Source organism: Diplotaxodon limnothrissa, linkage group LG22 (genome assembly GCF_057381915.1).
Source record: "Diplotaxodon limnothrissa isolate DT_005_m linkage group LG22, D_limnothrissa_male_GT1.1, whole genome shotgun sequence".
In the NCBI taxonomy this organism is placed as follows: domain Eukaryota; kingdom Metazoa; phylum Chordata; class Actinopteri; order Cichliformes; family Cichlidae; genus Diplotaxodon; species Diplotaxodon limnothrissa.
This window is the reverse complement of record NC_140616.1, coordinates 1644098-1660025: the sequence shown is the minus strand read 5'-3', so window position 1 is coordinate 1660025 and position 15928 is coordinate 1644098. Positions and strand designations below refer to the sequence as shown.

The 15928-nt window shown below is 43.1% G+C and overlaps 1 protein-coding gene across 2 annotated transcripts; it reads right to left on the bottom strand.

Moving 5' to 3' along the window:
* Window positions 1–517: 517 nt before the first annotated feature.
* LOC146609103 (class I histocompatibility antigen, F10 alpha chain-like) lies at window positions 518–14370 on the bottom strand. Of its 2 annotated transcripts, XM_085346612.1 has the most exons (12): window positions 14196–14370; window positions 6500–6775; window positions 6122–6412; window positions 5293–5577; window positions 4757–4885; window positions 4239–4268; window positions 3715–3747; window positions 3502–3537; window positions 3335–3364; window positions 2659–2742; window positions 2483–2533; window positions 518–2078 (listed from the first exon to the last, which is right to left on the bottom strand). In XM_085346612.1, exons 1-12 carry the CDS (start codon window positions 14248–14250, stop codon window positions 2038–2040), a joined length of 1341 nt encoding a protein of 446 aa, XP_085202738.1. In that variant the 5' UTR covers window positions 14251–14370; the 3' UTR covers window positions 518–2037. The 2 variants fall into 2 exon arrangements, with proteins under 2 accessions (XP_085202738.1, XP_085202739.1); XM_085346613.1 differs by lacking the exon at window positions 3335–3364 and having other exon boundaries at window positions 2659–2744; window positions 3492–3537.
* Window positions 14371–15928: the final 1558 nt, after the last annotated feature.

Genomic DNA, 15928 nt, shown 5'->3' with positions numbered 1-15928 from the left:
AGTCTACTCTCCACCGCTGTGTAATCAATTATTGTAAATGTAAATGTTATCAGGAAATGATCAGACAGGAGAGGGTTTTCAGGAAACACTGTTAAATGTTCAGTTTCTATGCCATATGTTAAAACAAGATCTAGAGTGTGATTAAAGTGGTGGGTGGGTTCTTTTACATTTTGAGAGAAGCCAATTGAGTCTAATAACAGATTAAATGCCATGTTGAGGCTGTCATTTTTAGCATCTACATGGATGTTAAAATCACCCACAATAATTATTTTATCTGAGCTCAGAACTAAATTAGATATAAAGTCTGAGAAATCAGACAGAAACTCTGTGTAAGGCCCAGGTGGACGATAGATGATAACAAGTCAGACTGGTTTCTGAGTTTCACAGCTGGGGTGGACGAGGCTAAGCATCAGGCTTTCAAATGAATTTAAAGTCTTACACTTTCTTATTCTTATATTTTTTATTACAGGAAAAAATAGAAACAAACAAGTGAAATTTTTATTTTTAAATGGGGAAAAAAAAGAGTAAACAGAATAACTTTTTTAAAAGAAAGAACACAAACTCTGAAAGAATCTTTCTACACAATCTTCACATATACGATGCTTTACAATCCCATTATTATTAGCAGTAAACGCCCACACAATGGAAGACATTTCAGGATTACAAGATGAATTTGAGTCTTACAGCAAATATTTCACTCATTCATCCACAGACAGTTTCATTATGTGGACTGAACCTTTTACTGTAAAGTTCACACTTAAAATCTAGAATATAATTAAAGCATCTTATCCAATAAAGTAATCCTAGCTCGTGCTGAATAAAAGTAGAAATTACCTTGGAAACAGAACTTTTCAAATTAAGAGCTTAGATGTAAATGCAAGAAAATACTGAAACATAACATTTTCCAGATTTCTGCCCCAAATTTCCCACAGAAAAAGTTTCTCTATTTTCAAACAAAGTTTCACTGCAAATGAATATTTAAGGCACAATAAAACATTAAATGTATTTACACAGACAGACTTTAGCTTTTGTAATCATCTAGATCAGGGGTGTCAAACTCAAACTCACAGTGGGCCAAAATTCAAAACTGGAACAAAGTCGCGGGCTAACATTAATATTTATTGAAATATATTTATTCCTCCAGATATAAGAATGAATCTTTTCTTATGGACTCAAACACGTTTGCTGAAAAACTGAATATGGAACAAGCAAAGCTTAATACTAAACTATATATATATTAGCTGTATAATACCAGTAGGCCAGCTCTGATAGTCATTTGGTATGGCTTCGCGGGCCAAATGTAATTAGGTTGCGGGCCAAATTTGGCCCGCGGGCCAGAGTTTGACACCTATGATCTAGAAGTTCACTCAATTTGGCCAAAAACTCATAAAAGCCATAATAAAAAAAGAAGATTAATCAGTAGATTTTTCCACGCCAACATTACACTGATCACACCAGAGTATCTAAAATCATTTAATTTTCATGAGCGCCTGAGGTCTCGCTGTTTGTAAAGGTCTGATTCGTTAAGCCAACTTACAGTGAAAGGGTTAAAGCACCAACCTTCACATTACATTTATGCTTTGTTTTTGTATCCAACCATTTTATTCACTTCTAAATATGATGATATTTTAATTATATTTCTCCTACATAAAAACATTATATGCATCAACAGACGTCACACTCTAAAACATTTTCTTCCACCTGCCTGGAGACGTTTCCTGCAGAGGCAGCAGGCGTGACTGCTGAGCTCCGCCCACTTTATCAGAGTTTAAACTTCATTTGGTTTCCTGTAGTTTCTTAAACTGGATCAAAACTGACTCATAAATTTTGCTGTCGTGAAGGTTCAGATTGAGGAAGCATGAACACTTTTAAAACTCATTTCATTTCATTTCATGGAAAGCTAAAGAACCACATTATACCTCAAATGTTTAATCTGTAAAGTATATATATTTATTATTATTATTATTTTTAATTATTGTCGTCTGTATGCCAATAATCTAGTTCATGCAAGCCTTGAAACTTGATGTAGCCGAAGATTCAGGATGACTCCTGGGCCTGACCTTGTTTGTCAGAATCAGCTGCAGAGAGGAGCAACAGTATTATTTTACATGTAGAGTAACAGCAGGTTCTCAGTGAGAGATGCACCAACTTAAACTCTTACAGCTCACTGCTCTTATTTACACTCACACTAGTGTCTTCTTTCAAATAAAGTCTCTAAAGTTTGAAAGGGAACAGAGAAACTGAAAGGGGAAGCATCGTCGTCACCTGAGCTTTATACTGACATCAGCTGAGTGTGAACAAAGGTTGAGATACAATAAAAACTGGCTGTGGCTACAATGTAGCTGCCATCACCAGTGTGTGAATGTGTGTGTAAAGCGCTTTGGGGTCCTTAGGGACTAGTAAAGCGCTGTACAAATACAGACCAGTTACCGTTTATCCTGTGTTAAAGTGTAAATCTGTGAAGTGCATCAGAGATACTTACAAGAGACACCAGAGTCAGCGTTGCTGGAGTTAGACACTTTGTCAAGGGACTCTGAAGGAGGAAAAAAGTAATCAGCTGCAACATGAGCTTAAAATGTATCAGTCAATACCACAGTACAGAATAATGTGACTCATATTATACAACACAGAGCAGCATGTTAGCTGAGGGAGACTTACTGTCACTGCCTGTGAGATGTTCGGTTTCCCCATCCTTCCCATCTTTAGCATCAGCCTTGTTATCTACAGTAACTGCTGCACTTCCTGTAAAGACAACATACATTGTGAGCTACATGAAGGAAACAGCAAACTTTAGCAACACACTGATGTGATGCTGGTGATCGTTCTGATGTGAGGGTCGTTCTTTTCATTGATTACTGCAGTTTCTCACAGGCTAAGGTGATAAGTGGTGCTGTCATGTAGTTAAGAGTGGGAGAGAATAGACCGGGTTATATTTGTAGTCATAATTTAAAGATAAACGTGGGAATTCCCCAGTGTTCTTGAACACCTCACATCAAAGGAACGTGGAGGAAAGCCTGCAGGAAAGGAGTCGACGTTCCTAAAAACCTTTTTGTTCCAATTCAGAAAGTAAAAACATCCACGTCACACAATTTTTATTCACCATTATCAATAAAAAGTTATCAAAGTTTCATTTTAATGCAACAATGACTCTCATAGAAATTTGTTTCACTGGTCCTCTACATCCCACTCTGTGCCCCACAGATGGAGAACGACTGATATAAAAGAGGCACCGTTCCACATAAAACACACAGAATATGAAGAACATCCTCTACAATCTACTGGGTCTTAAACTAAACTGTTATGTGTGTCTGAGGAAGGAGAAGGAAACACGTACCACTGCTGGAAGCTGCAGGCACAGGAGCAACTACACACACACACACACACACACACACACACACACACACACACACACACACACACACACACACACACACAAAATATTAATATTAACTTCAATAAACTATTTTGTATAAATCTTTGTAGGGTGGGAGGGGCACCTACCATTTATCAGAGGTGTGCTTGCAACGCCATTACCAACTACACACACACACACACACACACACACACACACACACACACACACACACACACAGGTTAAAATCAGCTTTAAGGTTTTCAGCTGCTGCTGTATAAATATTATTACCACATAAACACTTTAAATATCAGAAACATTGACATTTAACAACATCCAGAGCAGAGAAATAAAGAGCTTACCTGACACAGGAGCATAAATAGTCTTTATTCCAGCTGATAAATACAAATGATAGAAAGACAAAACGACATTTTAATTCAGTCAGTGCTTCATGTTTGATTCTTTTTATCTGTGTTCTTATAAAAAGTCACAAATGTTAAAGAGCAGTGACTCCACAGAGAAACTGAAAGTCAAAAGTACGTCTGACTTTTTCTTCCGTTTGTTTCATAAAGATGTAAAGTGTCAGTGAAACTGAGCAGCTGTCACAGAGAGGAACCTCTGCACACACCTGACAGCAGCCATGTTTCACCTGTCAGGCTCATCCAGATATTAGGAGCTTTATACTGACCACAGGTAACCATGAGCCTGGCTGCTCTAACCTTTCTCCTCATGCTTCAAGTTTCTGTCTCCTCCACTGTTTGCCTGTTCACCTCCTCTGTGCTACACTGAACAAATACTAATCTGTTAAAGGTGTTAAAGGATGGGCTCAGACTGACTCGAGTCTCCGAGCATCAAACTTCATAAGACAGCAAAATAAAGATGTTACCTTTGTTGTCGTTGGCTCCACGTCTGCGTCCTGTAAAGAGACGTAACACAGACTGTCAGTGATGATGGATGAACTCAGTGGTTTGTTCTACATGCAGATGTGTCTGAGTGGAGACGGTGGAGGAAACGAGCTGCACACTATCAGCAAACATCAATCATTTCTGTTCTGCACAGAAAAACTACATTTATGTCCCAGAGGGCTCAAAGTTATTGGATCAGAAGCTGCAGACAGGAAAGTCTGACATCATGTCACATGACTGTGACCTTTGACCCCCTCATGGAGTCCTAATAGAATACTAAGTGAAGTGTTTGAAGGCTGACAGACTGGAGCAGCTGATATTCAACATTTCTTACATTCATTTCAATGATTTTCTTCATGTGTTTCAAATGTGATGATCAGTAACAGAGCTCCGTGTCATCACTGTCTGAGACCAGGACAGTTTCATTTTTACAGGATACAAAGACAAACATTTTAACTCCACTCAACAATAATTACACACAACAGCACACTGGACTTACCAAGACAGCCTTTTTTATACAAGATCACACAGGCAACTACAGCAACAAGAGCAACCAGAGCCAAGACTCCTCCCACTGCAGCAGCGATCGGAGGTCCACATCCAGGTTCCGGTGGAAGGTCATTGATGTCTGAAACACAGACACAAGCTTCAGGTTGAGGTCACTGTCAGTTATTTGCTGCTGTTTGTTACTGAGATGTAGATTTGAAGCCACAGTCATGATGGAGTCAGTGATCTGACAGCAGTGATGTGGAGCAGCAACAGGAGGTCAGTGAGAGGGGACGGCACTGAGACTGTTCATATCTGCAACTATTCAGTGATGCTCTGGAGGAGATCGCTGCTCTGCTTCTTCAGGGCTGCAGAGCTGGGCTACATGTGACATGCTAGCTTAGTTCTAGATGGACTGACATGGATCTGACCTCAGGACTGTGATCAGGACAGAATGATGCAGATCTGCTGGACACAGAGGAGCTCCAGGCTCTGACTGAAGAAACAGAGTTATGATCAACAACAGAGGCAATAAATAAAGTTTCTTACCCCAAAGCTTCATAACATTCACACCGGTCGCCTCATGAATGACTTCACAGCTGAACTGTGACAGGTCAGACTTCAAAATCTCCACATGGTCTCGTCTCTGGAAGCTCTCATCGTTATTTGGAAGAACGTCTGAGCTCTTCAGGCCGTCGACTGCAGTCAGAACACGTCCGTTCCTTCTGATCCTCACGATGATGTCTTTGGGGTAGAAGCCTGTGGCGAGGCAGGTCAGGATGAGGTTTGTCTCCACTTTGGCCTTCTTTGCAAACACAAACACCTCAGGTGGAGCTGGAAGCAGGAAATGGAAAACTGTGTCACCACATGTGGTAACTGGAACACAGATTAACTCATGGAATCAGCTGGTACCTTCAGTACTTTGTTACAGTAAGACTTTCCACCATGCAGTGAATATCGTGCATACAAACAGACGGCGGGGCTCACTGCCTTTGTAACAGCAGTCGTTAAACATGTGGTGTTAATAATAATGAAGGCTGTGCTCTATTTAGTCAACACCTGGGTTTGTGACTGCTTCATGTCCAAATGGCTGCCGTTTGGCTAATCAGGGTCTATTGTCTCAGAACTATACTTTATCATTTATACTTTAACTACACTCAGTTATGATTCGGCTGGAACGGCAGAGTCTGGAGTTCCATTTAAGACTTTAAAAGTTTAATCTTTTCCAGACGGTGCTGAATGGATGTGCACGTGAGGACGTAAGTGTTTGACACTTTAGTCATTTGGATTAAATTTTTTAAACCGTAACAATATTCAACACTCTCTGTAAGGCTTGGCACATGTGGACTAATAATACTAATATTTATGACAAACATACATTTCTGTTTGAGCTGCTTCTGTCCATAATTCACAAACTTGCTCAGCCAATCGATGCACTCGTTCTCCAGGTATCCCTTGGTGTACTCTTTCAGCACCTGGACGCCGTCCCACTTCCTCTTGGTGGGTTGTGCCTCCGGAATCGGAGCGACCCAGACTCCATTTTTATCATCGAAGGACAGGAAGTCGTTTCCATCGTAGTTGTACATGTCCATGCCTCGGACAAACCTGAGCGTGCCGTCAGGCTGCGTCTGACCCTCACAGCCGTGCATCCACTGAAGAACGTGAGGGGCTGAAGGAAAGAGAAAGAGGACACCATGATGTGTGGGTCAGGATTAATCAGGCCTCGCTTTGTCACTGAAATAAAGCAAAGACTTACTGGCTGAGTCATTCTGTCTCATTCGCTCCATCAGGATGCCGATGTTGACCTTGAACCACTGCTGCTTGCTCTTGCGGGACTGTGTGCCTTTATCCCAGTAATCAGCAGGTAAACGCTCTCTCATCCACTCCTGTTTGGGAACCTTTGCCTGATGCTCGCTGTCAAAGTAGTCGATCATCCGGTTGTCCAGCAAACCCATGGCTGTGAACTCGTGGATGCCCGGGAGGCCAACAGGCTTGGAGAGCGCCGTGTAGATGTAATGGAGGGAGTGAGTGTCTGAAAGTCACACAGGTGGGAAAACACACAATATTAATTTATTTATGTGTGACAGCTGAGAAGCAGCAGCAGACCAGACACGTGCATTGAAGTTGTTTTCCTGATAATTAAAATTAAAGTAACAACAGCTGCTTACTGACCATCTGTAACGTTCAGCCAGAGGCTGTGTCCCAATCCAGCGACCGCACGCTCCGGAGTACACGTTTTGAGACCTATTACGTCACGGCGACGCGGCGACGGCTGTCCCAATCCGACATGTACACTAAATGCATACTCCAACTGCGCAGTTCATTTCCCCAAATATCAATCGTGGTCCAGTGCACGCTTTATGGTCCCATATATCCCACAATTCATAGCGCGGCGGTGGGTGTGGATAATTTTGCCGCAAAATACGGCAGAAGGGAGCGGCCGAAGAGTGAACTGTCAAAAGTAAGTACTGAATATTGTGTCACTTATTTATGTGCAAATGTTTGATAATGAAGAACATTAAAACATTACTGTTGGTCACATGTCGGCAAAGTCATGTGACGTTAGTGACGTTTGTACTAACTTGGTTTTAAAGCCTCTACATCAGGGGTGCTCACACTTTTTCCGCATGTGAGCTACTTATAAAATGACCAAGTCAAAATGATCTACCCACTACAAAAATCCAAAACATATACTTATTTATAAATATATTGAGGATTCTTTATATCTACAATGTATATACATGCATAACCGCAATATCCAATATTTCACAACACAATTAACTATGTAAATATTTTGTCATTACCTGAGTTTACTCTGATGACTTGCACTGAATTGAATCAGCCAGGGATGCATAGTCCGGACAGTAGCTGCTGACGGCCAGGTTTAAGAGAAAAAACCAAGAGCTAAAAATTGGAGTTAACTCGCTGACTAGCTTGTCAGTTTTACTACACTTCGCGCCGCTGTTTGCGCATGCGCAGCGACCTAAGCGTCAGAAAAAATCTGATGTCATCTGACTGGCTTCCCTGTATCAATCAAGTGACGGGATGGATGATAGGCTGGCATCTATTTTTTTAATGCCATGCGATCTACCAATACTACCTTTGCGATCGACTGGTCGATCGCGATCGACGTATTGAGCACCCCTGCTCTACATATATATAGAGTCGACCTTAATCTGACAGAGAATCTGATGATTTTATGGATAATTAAAGTCAGTCATATATCCACAAACACAACAAGCTGAAAGTCAGTGATGCTGCTCGGTTTCCTGAACATCACGGCACAAGCAGGATTCACTGCACTGTTAATGTTAGCTATGTTACATTGCTGCCTCTGTTCGGTGGTGTCGAGCCAAACGCACTTTAACGTGTGTTTGAACGAGCTGACGGTTCACTCGTTAAGCTGAAAGAAAGATGCTTTAATCACAGCAGTCACACATGTGTCCACTGCACCATCTGGAACTCTTCTTGTTTACACTCGTAATAACACAAACACTAAATCCTGCTTCTCTGTGCTGTTGTGTAGCAGTGTGTACACCTGAGACTGTCACCTGTCTGTCTGTCCTGCACTCTCTCTCTGTTTCTTTCTCTCTGATTGTGGAATAAAAGTATGAACATGTGTTTATAAGTCACACTTGTGTTTGAATCCTGCAGCTTATCACACATTTGATGTCCATGTGTGACGACTGCAAGTGTCCAGAGTGAGGACAGACTGAGGGACCCACTGCTGCACATCATCTGTGAGGCTTTGCAGCCCTGATGATCCACCAGGACAAACTCAGCAGTGTGTGAGGAAGAGGAGGAGGAAGAGCCAGCAGCAGCTGACAGATGGAGAGAATAGACAGACTGTTCCCTGTTTGTGAAGGACTGCTAGGAAAGTTTAACATAACTGTCTGTGCTGAATCAGTCTTATTAGGTAATGTTCAAATAATGTGATCATCCCAGTGTTTCCAGTGTGGGAGAAAGTACTCAGAGTACTCAGGGCCTTCAAGCTACACACTATGAAAGGCAGCAACAAGTTTAATGTTCAGAAACCTAAAGTCTGTATCTGCAGCAGAATGGAGCTAAAAATAAATGTTGGTTTCAGTTCTATGAAGCTTTGAGTATTTTGGATCAGTAGCTGCTGTGTTTGTTGCATCATATTGCTGTAATTGTTTATATGCTTTATATATTCTGAGCTAAGTTGATCTATAGTGTCACATCATATTCTATAAGGATGTTATGTGTTTGTAGACTTTCTGCCCAGTTTGACCCATTTAGCAGACGTCAGCCTGTTTAAGGCTCTGATATCTATTCTGTGTGACTTAAAGCAGTTATGACATGGTCTGATTTTCTCACCCAATAAAGGAATATTTCATATATCAGTCGACTCTTCATTCTATCAGACACAGTTATCACAGCTCGTACATTTTAAATGGCCAAATTAGCCAAACGTAATAATGCCAACATAGTAAACGAACAATATTTGTCTTTTATATATATGATACATCTGTATACACACTGTCACCGTCCCATTTCACAGGCCTCTCACTTCCGCACTTCTCGTACTTGTAGTACGCACCGTACGTAGTGCGCCGAAGCGTGCGGTCGCTGGATTGGGACACAGCCTAAAGCTGAAGCTGTTTTCAGTTTCTGTTCTCGGCCATGTGTAGACGTCAGTGCGCTGCACCTGATCTACAAACCTGACTGATGTTTAAAGGCAGAGCAAAACACTTCCTCCTCTCGCTCGGCCTTCAGTTAGCTCACGTTTACAAACACTTATGCGGTTTTACGAGTTTCGGTACAAACGTGGTTTGGTTTTTAACTGTGGTGGGCATGAAGCTGGACACTCTGGTGACAGTGGCAGAGAAGAGGAGAAAGAAGCTGCTGGACATTATGGACAATGCTGGACATCCTCTGCATGTGGTCATAAACAACCAGAGGAGTCTGTTCAGTGACAGGTTGCTCCTCTCAAAGTCTCGGACCAACAAACTCCTCGCTGGAGGGGAAACAGGAGGACGAAGGAGGGCGGGAGCAACGACGCTGCAGTGTTTTTTATATTCAACTGTGCAACAATCACTGTGCAATAGACTCACAATAGTTGAAATGTGCAATGGACTGTGGCGGTCTAGATCTCATCAATGAGATGTGTGACATCTACACTCAGCCCAGAGTTTTAAATAAAATGGTGCCGAGTTATTTAAACGAACTCCTCAACATGTATGACCCCAAAAGAGCGCTGAGATAATCGAGATGCTCTCAGCACGACCAAGGTCTCGATGGAAGCACAGAGGAGATCGGGCCTTCGCAGCAGCACCCAGACTCTGGGATAATCTGCCACAGGAGATTCGTACTTCAGAGTCGATTTAATCTTTTCAATCGCATCTTAAAACTCACTTTTTTACTTTGGCTTTTAATTCGAGTTCAGCATGAGCACCTTCAGGCCTGTTTTATGTTTTTATTGTTAATTCACTGTCTTCTTATTGATCTCTATTTGTTTCTCTATTGTTTTCTCTTGTTTTTAACCGATTGTGAAGCACTTTGGTCGACTGTTGTTTTTTTAAACGTATATACACGTTATAGAAATAAATTTTGAATTGACTATATTTCACTAGTATTCCCCTTTATCCCCATTATATGTTCTGTATTTACATATGTGTATACATGTATATATGCTATATTTATGCTTATTTCCATACTCTCTCACTCCCCTTGTTTTGGTATTCCAACTCTGTAACGTGCAACTTCTGTCGGTGCTACTGGAAACTGAATTACTCAGAGGAACCCACCGGAAGGATTAATAAAGTTTTATCTAATCTAATAAAGTTAGATAATTCTCTGCTGAACGGAAATTTTCTATATGAAAACGCTGTTCATTCAGTTGTTAAAGAAAATAGAGACAGCTCTAACAACAACGATGATTCCACACAGAACAAGAACTAGAGTCCAGTCTGGATGTTTAAGTTAACCGGTGACAGTCACAGAACATTATGTCAGGTTACAGTAATGAACTAAACCTGAAGAAAACTGACAGAAAATCTTACAAAACTATTGAAAATATTTAAAAAATTAAAGATATTATTCTTAGTCTCTCTGTTTGGTTACTGCAGAGCCAGCTTCGGTCCACTCACAGCAGAATGTGTGCGCCACCATCAGTCAGCTGCAGGTACTGCAATCTGTTTATATCTTCTTACATCACACAATCCACCAACCTGAGTTGAATCAGATGGCGGGGGAGGACGCTGGACAGACCTGGTGCACCTAAACGCGTAGTGAGGGTGTGCTGGGAACGTCTAGCAGAGGCCCCAGTCCGCGAGATCTTCAACGCACACCTCTGGCAGAGCTTCAACAGCATTCCGAGGGAGACTGGGGACATTGAGTCCGAATGGACCATGTTCAGCGTCTCCATTGCCGAAGCTGCTGCATTGAGCTGCGGCCGCAAGGTGGTTGGTGCCTGCCGTGGTGGTAATCCCCGAACCAAATGGTGGACACCAGAGGTGAAGGGAGCCACCAGGCTGAAGAAGGAGTCCTATCGGGCTTGGTTAGCCTGTGGGACTCCGGAGGCAGCCGACAGGTATCGACAGGCCAAGCGGAATGTGGCTCGGGCAGTGGCTGAAGCAAAAACTCGGGTGTGGGAGGAGTTCGGACAGGCCATGGAAAAAGACTTTCGGACTGCCTTGAAGAGATTCTGGCAAACCGTCAGGCGTCTCAGGAGGGGAAAGCGGTGCTCTACCTGCACTGTGTATAGTGCTGGCGGAGCGCTGCTGACGTCGACTGAGAAAATTGCCAGGCGGTGGAAGGAATACTTCGAGGACCTCCTTAATCCCACTGACACGTCTTCCGAGGAGGAAGCAGAGTTTGGGGATGAGATGTTGCGGGAGTATGGGGTGTCTGGCCCATTGCTACGGGCCATTCGATCCCTATACAACCGTTGCAAGAGCTTGGTTCGCATTGCCGGCAATAAGTCGGACTCGTTCCCGGTGGGTGATGGGCTCCGCCAGGGCTGCCCTTTGTCTCCGGTTCTGTTCATAATTTTTATGGACAGGATTTCTAGGCGCAGCCAAGTGGCGGAGGGCTTTCGCTTTGGTGGCCTCAGAATCTCATCTCTGATTTCTGCGGATGATGTGGTTCTGTTGGCTTCATCGGGTGAGGGCCTCCAGCTCGCACTGGAACGGTTCGCAGCCGAGTGTGAAGCAGCGGGAATGAGGATCAGCACCTCCAAATCTGAGGTCATGGTTCTCAGCCGGAAAAGGGTGGAGTGCCCACTCCGGGTCGGGGATGAGTTCCTGCCCCAAGTGGAGGAGTTCAAGTATCTCGGGGTCTTGTTCGCGAGTGATGGGAGAAGGGAGCCGGAGATCGACAGACGGATTGGGGCTGCAGCTGCAGTAATGCGGACGCTGCACCGGTCCATCGTGGTGAAGTGGGAGCTGAGTGTAAAAGCGAAGCTCTCAATTTACCGGTCGATCTACGTCCCTACCCTCACCTATGGCCACGAGCTGTGGGTAGTGACCAAAAGAACGAGATCGCGGATACAAGCGGCAGAAATGAGCTTCCTCCGAAGGTTGGCTGGCCTCTCCCTTAGAGATAGGGTGAGAAGTTCGGCCATCCGGGAGGGGCTCAGAGTAGAGCAGCTGCTGCTCCACATCGAAAGGAGCCAGCTGAGGTGGTTCGGGCATCTGACAAGGATGCCCCCTGGGCGCCTCCTAGGTGAGGTGTTCCAGGCATGTCCCACCGGGAGGAGGCCCCGGGGCAGACCCAGGACACGCTGGAGAGATTATATCTCTCGGCTGGCCTGGGAACGCCTTGGTGTTCCCCCGGATAAGCTGGAGGAGGTGGCTGGGGAGAGGGAGGTCTGGGCCTCTTTGCTTAGGCTGCTGCCCCCGCGACCCGGCCTCGGATAAAGCGGATGAAGATGGATGGACATCACACAATCAGTGCTCCTATTATTATTAATAACAATAATTAATAATAATAATAATAATTAATAACAGGAATTCGCATGACCCACCCGAAACTCTGGCTGATTGGGACCCACACCCAGTTTCACACCTTGGCTCAGGCGATTAGAGGATCATCAAGGGTCCTTTTGTCCCTCTGTGGGGGGAAACTCCCACTAGGTTTATATCTGGGACTCTCCACCATTTGACCTTAGAACTGAAGAAGCTTCTCGGATGAGAGGTGAAACGTCTTCAAGCAACTTAAAGAAGTCCAGACGCTTTTCTTTGCAAGCTCCTTTGATTATTAATAACACCCACAATAACATCAAAAGTAATAAAAACTCTAAGAAAATATGTTTAAACTTTAAAAACTAAACTGAATTTAAAACTTATCAAAATAATGAACAAAGGAAACTAGTGAGGCAGACTTGACTGAGAGAAACTATCAGTATTATTGTCACATTTTATTACTAAATGTAAAAAATAAATAAATGTAATAAAATGAATCATCACTTGTTACAATAATAAACAGTTTTCCTCAGCATGAGCTGTTCTCCTGGTAAAGAGATCATCGTAACATTCCTGTGTAAACGTCAAAAACGTCACCTCACAGACCTGAAACAACATCAGCACAGCAGTAATTCGTTTCATTTAAAAGTTATACCTTTGATTTCAGCTTTGATCAGCAGCTCTGACCTCAAACCGACAGAGAAGTGTAAAGAGACACGAGTGACGTGTTTCTGTCAGCGTGGGGAAAAAACCCTGCAGTGTCTCAGGTGCGTTCACTGAATGTGGGGAAATGTTACTAATTCAATCAAAGATTTTCAGATCTCGCACCTGTCTCGGGTAAGCAGAAAAACAAGTTGTTTACAGTAAACTCTGAGATGCTTCTGACTGGTCGTCACGTCACAGATATGATAACGATGCGATCAGTCCGGCTCAGCAGCATCAGCTCACAGCGACACACCTGTTCTTACCTGTTTACTGAGAACTGACGAGTGTCAGGACAAGATTCACAACCGCTAACACGAAGTCCACTGCTATAAACCAGAGGACTCTAACCTGTATTATCGCACTGGTTAACACACACACACACACACACACACACACACACACACTCAGTTTACAGCCGTGATCTTCAGTCAGCTTTGAAGTTTTCAGGTTTTGAACTCAGCAGTTTATACGAAACTGTCTGATCTTAAAACACAGCCAAGAATTTAAATGAAAAACTTAAATCCATAAAATGTTCAGTATTTGTGTCTGTAAGTGTTTCTCTTCGGGCCTCAGCAGACCCGCGGCAGCAGCTGAACTTGAGAAACTCCTGGGAGGATTAAAGCGCTTTCTTATTTCCCACTTTCACACACCTGGTGCACAGAGTCACGCCACGGCACCGAAACACTCAGAAATCTCCGTTTAATACCGATAAATTAAACTAAAATCGTCGTCTGAACTTTTGTTTTTCTGCGACGTCACAGTCCGTTTTTACTTTCGGTTTGGACCCGCTCCGCTAGCGTCGGTAAAAAAGCGCAAACTCACCGCAGTTTACGGTCAGCGCCGTCCCCAGAAGGACCACCACCGCGAACAAGATCATCGTGACTCCGAATCAGAGCCTCTGCTCGGTAAAAGTCTCAGATTTATCCGCTTTTCGGTCGGACGCGTCCTTCCTGAAGTGATCGTCTCTATTTCCTGACTGTGTCTGCTCACTGCTGCATTCACTGCCGCTCGTAAACCACAGACGCCTTCAAGTCACGCCCACCTGCTGGCCTGCTTTGTGTTTACGTAACTGACAAAGGTGAGAGAGCAGGTAGAACCAACGGAGCTCAAACTGTCCCACAAACTGCATTTATTTATTTAATCACAGAGACAGAAGCTTCCGGTTTGAGTGGTTGAAAAGACCCCAAATGTCCCCGACTGGAAGGATTTCACAAACTTAAGAAGCCGAGCTGAGTTTTTTAACGCAGCCCAGACCACCAGGACCTGAAGGACCGATAACACGGACACCTTCACCTCAGCGCTCACTGATCAGTCTGAAAAACTCAGCTCAGAGAAACAGGATTCACTTTTTACTCAAAGTCTACCCTGGAAAAAGATTAATTAAAAAAAAAAAATCTGTGCGTGTTTCACGTGTTTGTGGTTCTTTAGAATAGTTTAAACCTTTTAAACTAAAATGATCACTTTTCAGATTTGACCCTGTGCGGATTAAAGACTTAACCAGCCGTGCCTGATGAAAGTATTTACACGTTTAAGCTTAGATCAGTGAATGTGTCGCAGGGCTTCCTGGTTCCTGCTCCGTGTTTTATTTCCTCGTTGCAGCAGTTTGCGTCAGCTGATCGAGCTGTTCTCTCGAAAACATTTCATCTGCGCACATTAAACACGTGTCGGACTCACGGGGGTTCGTGGGGACTTGTTAAACTGTAAGAAATGCTGAAGTAACACAAACAAACTCATCCAAGGAAACGGACGCTTCTGATGGGCGGGGTTTGTGACTACATAAAAAAATAAATCAGTAGCTATAATCTAATAACATTTAATAATAATTACTTTTAGTGACTCATAATTCTGAAACAAATGGGCATTTTATTTTTTTTAATATTAAAATCATAGGACAGACAGTGTGTACTGATGTAACACAAGAATGAGCCAATTAAATGATGTTCACCCACAACAGCTGGACTCATGTTCACAGGAGGAAGAACTGAAAGACTTTGAGATAACTTAACTTTTTTTGTTTCCTTAAATATGTTGGAAAACAGAAACATCTGTATGGACCCCAGATGTTCATAACAAGTGTGTCCATATGTGTGTGTGTGTGTCTATGGGATCATTCTGTAACACTAACAACAAATATTAAACCAAAAGATGAAGAAGAATCGGCTGATGAGTTATTATATGTCAACCAACTCACACACACACACACACACACACACACACACACACACACACACACACACACACACACGGGACAGGCCTCTAAACGGGTTTCCGTTTATGTGAAGAGATTAAAACCTGATGAATAAACTGGCTGATCCATCTATTTATGAAGGTTAAAGGTCAACATGTCCTAACAGGAGTCTGGATTATGAGATGGACTAAAAGCTCAAACAGTCAGATGATCGATTAACAGAAGGAATAAGAGCCAGACTTTGAGTGTGAGTCAGTCCACTGACGAGCTTTCAGCCACAGATGTGCAGAAAAGCCCAGAATCAAGCTCTTATTTAAGGTCGGTGGGGGCGAGATTAAACGAACACACACTTCCTGTCTGTCAATGC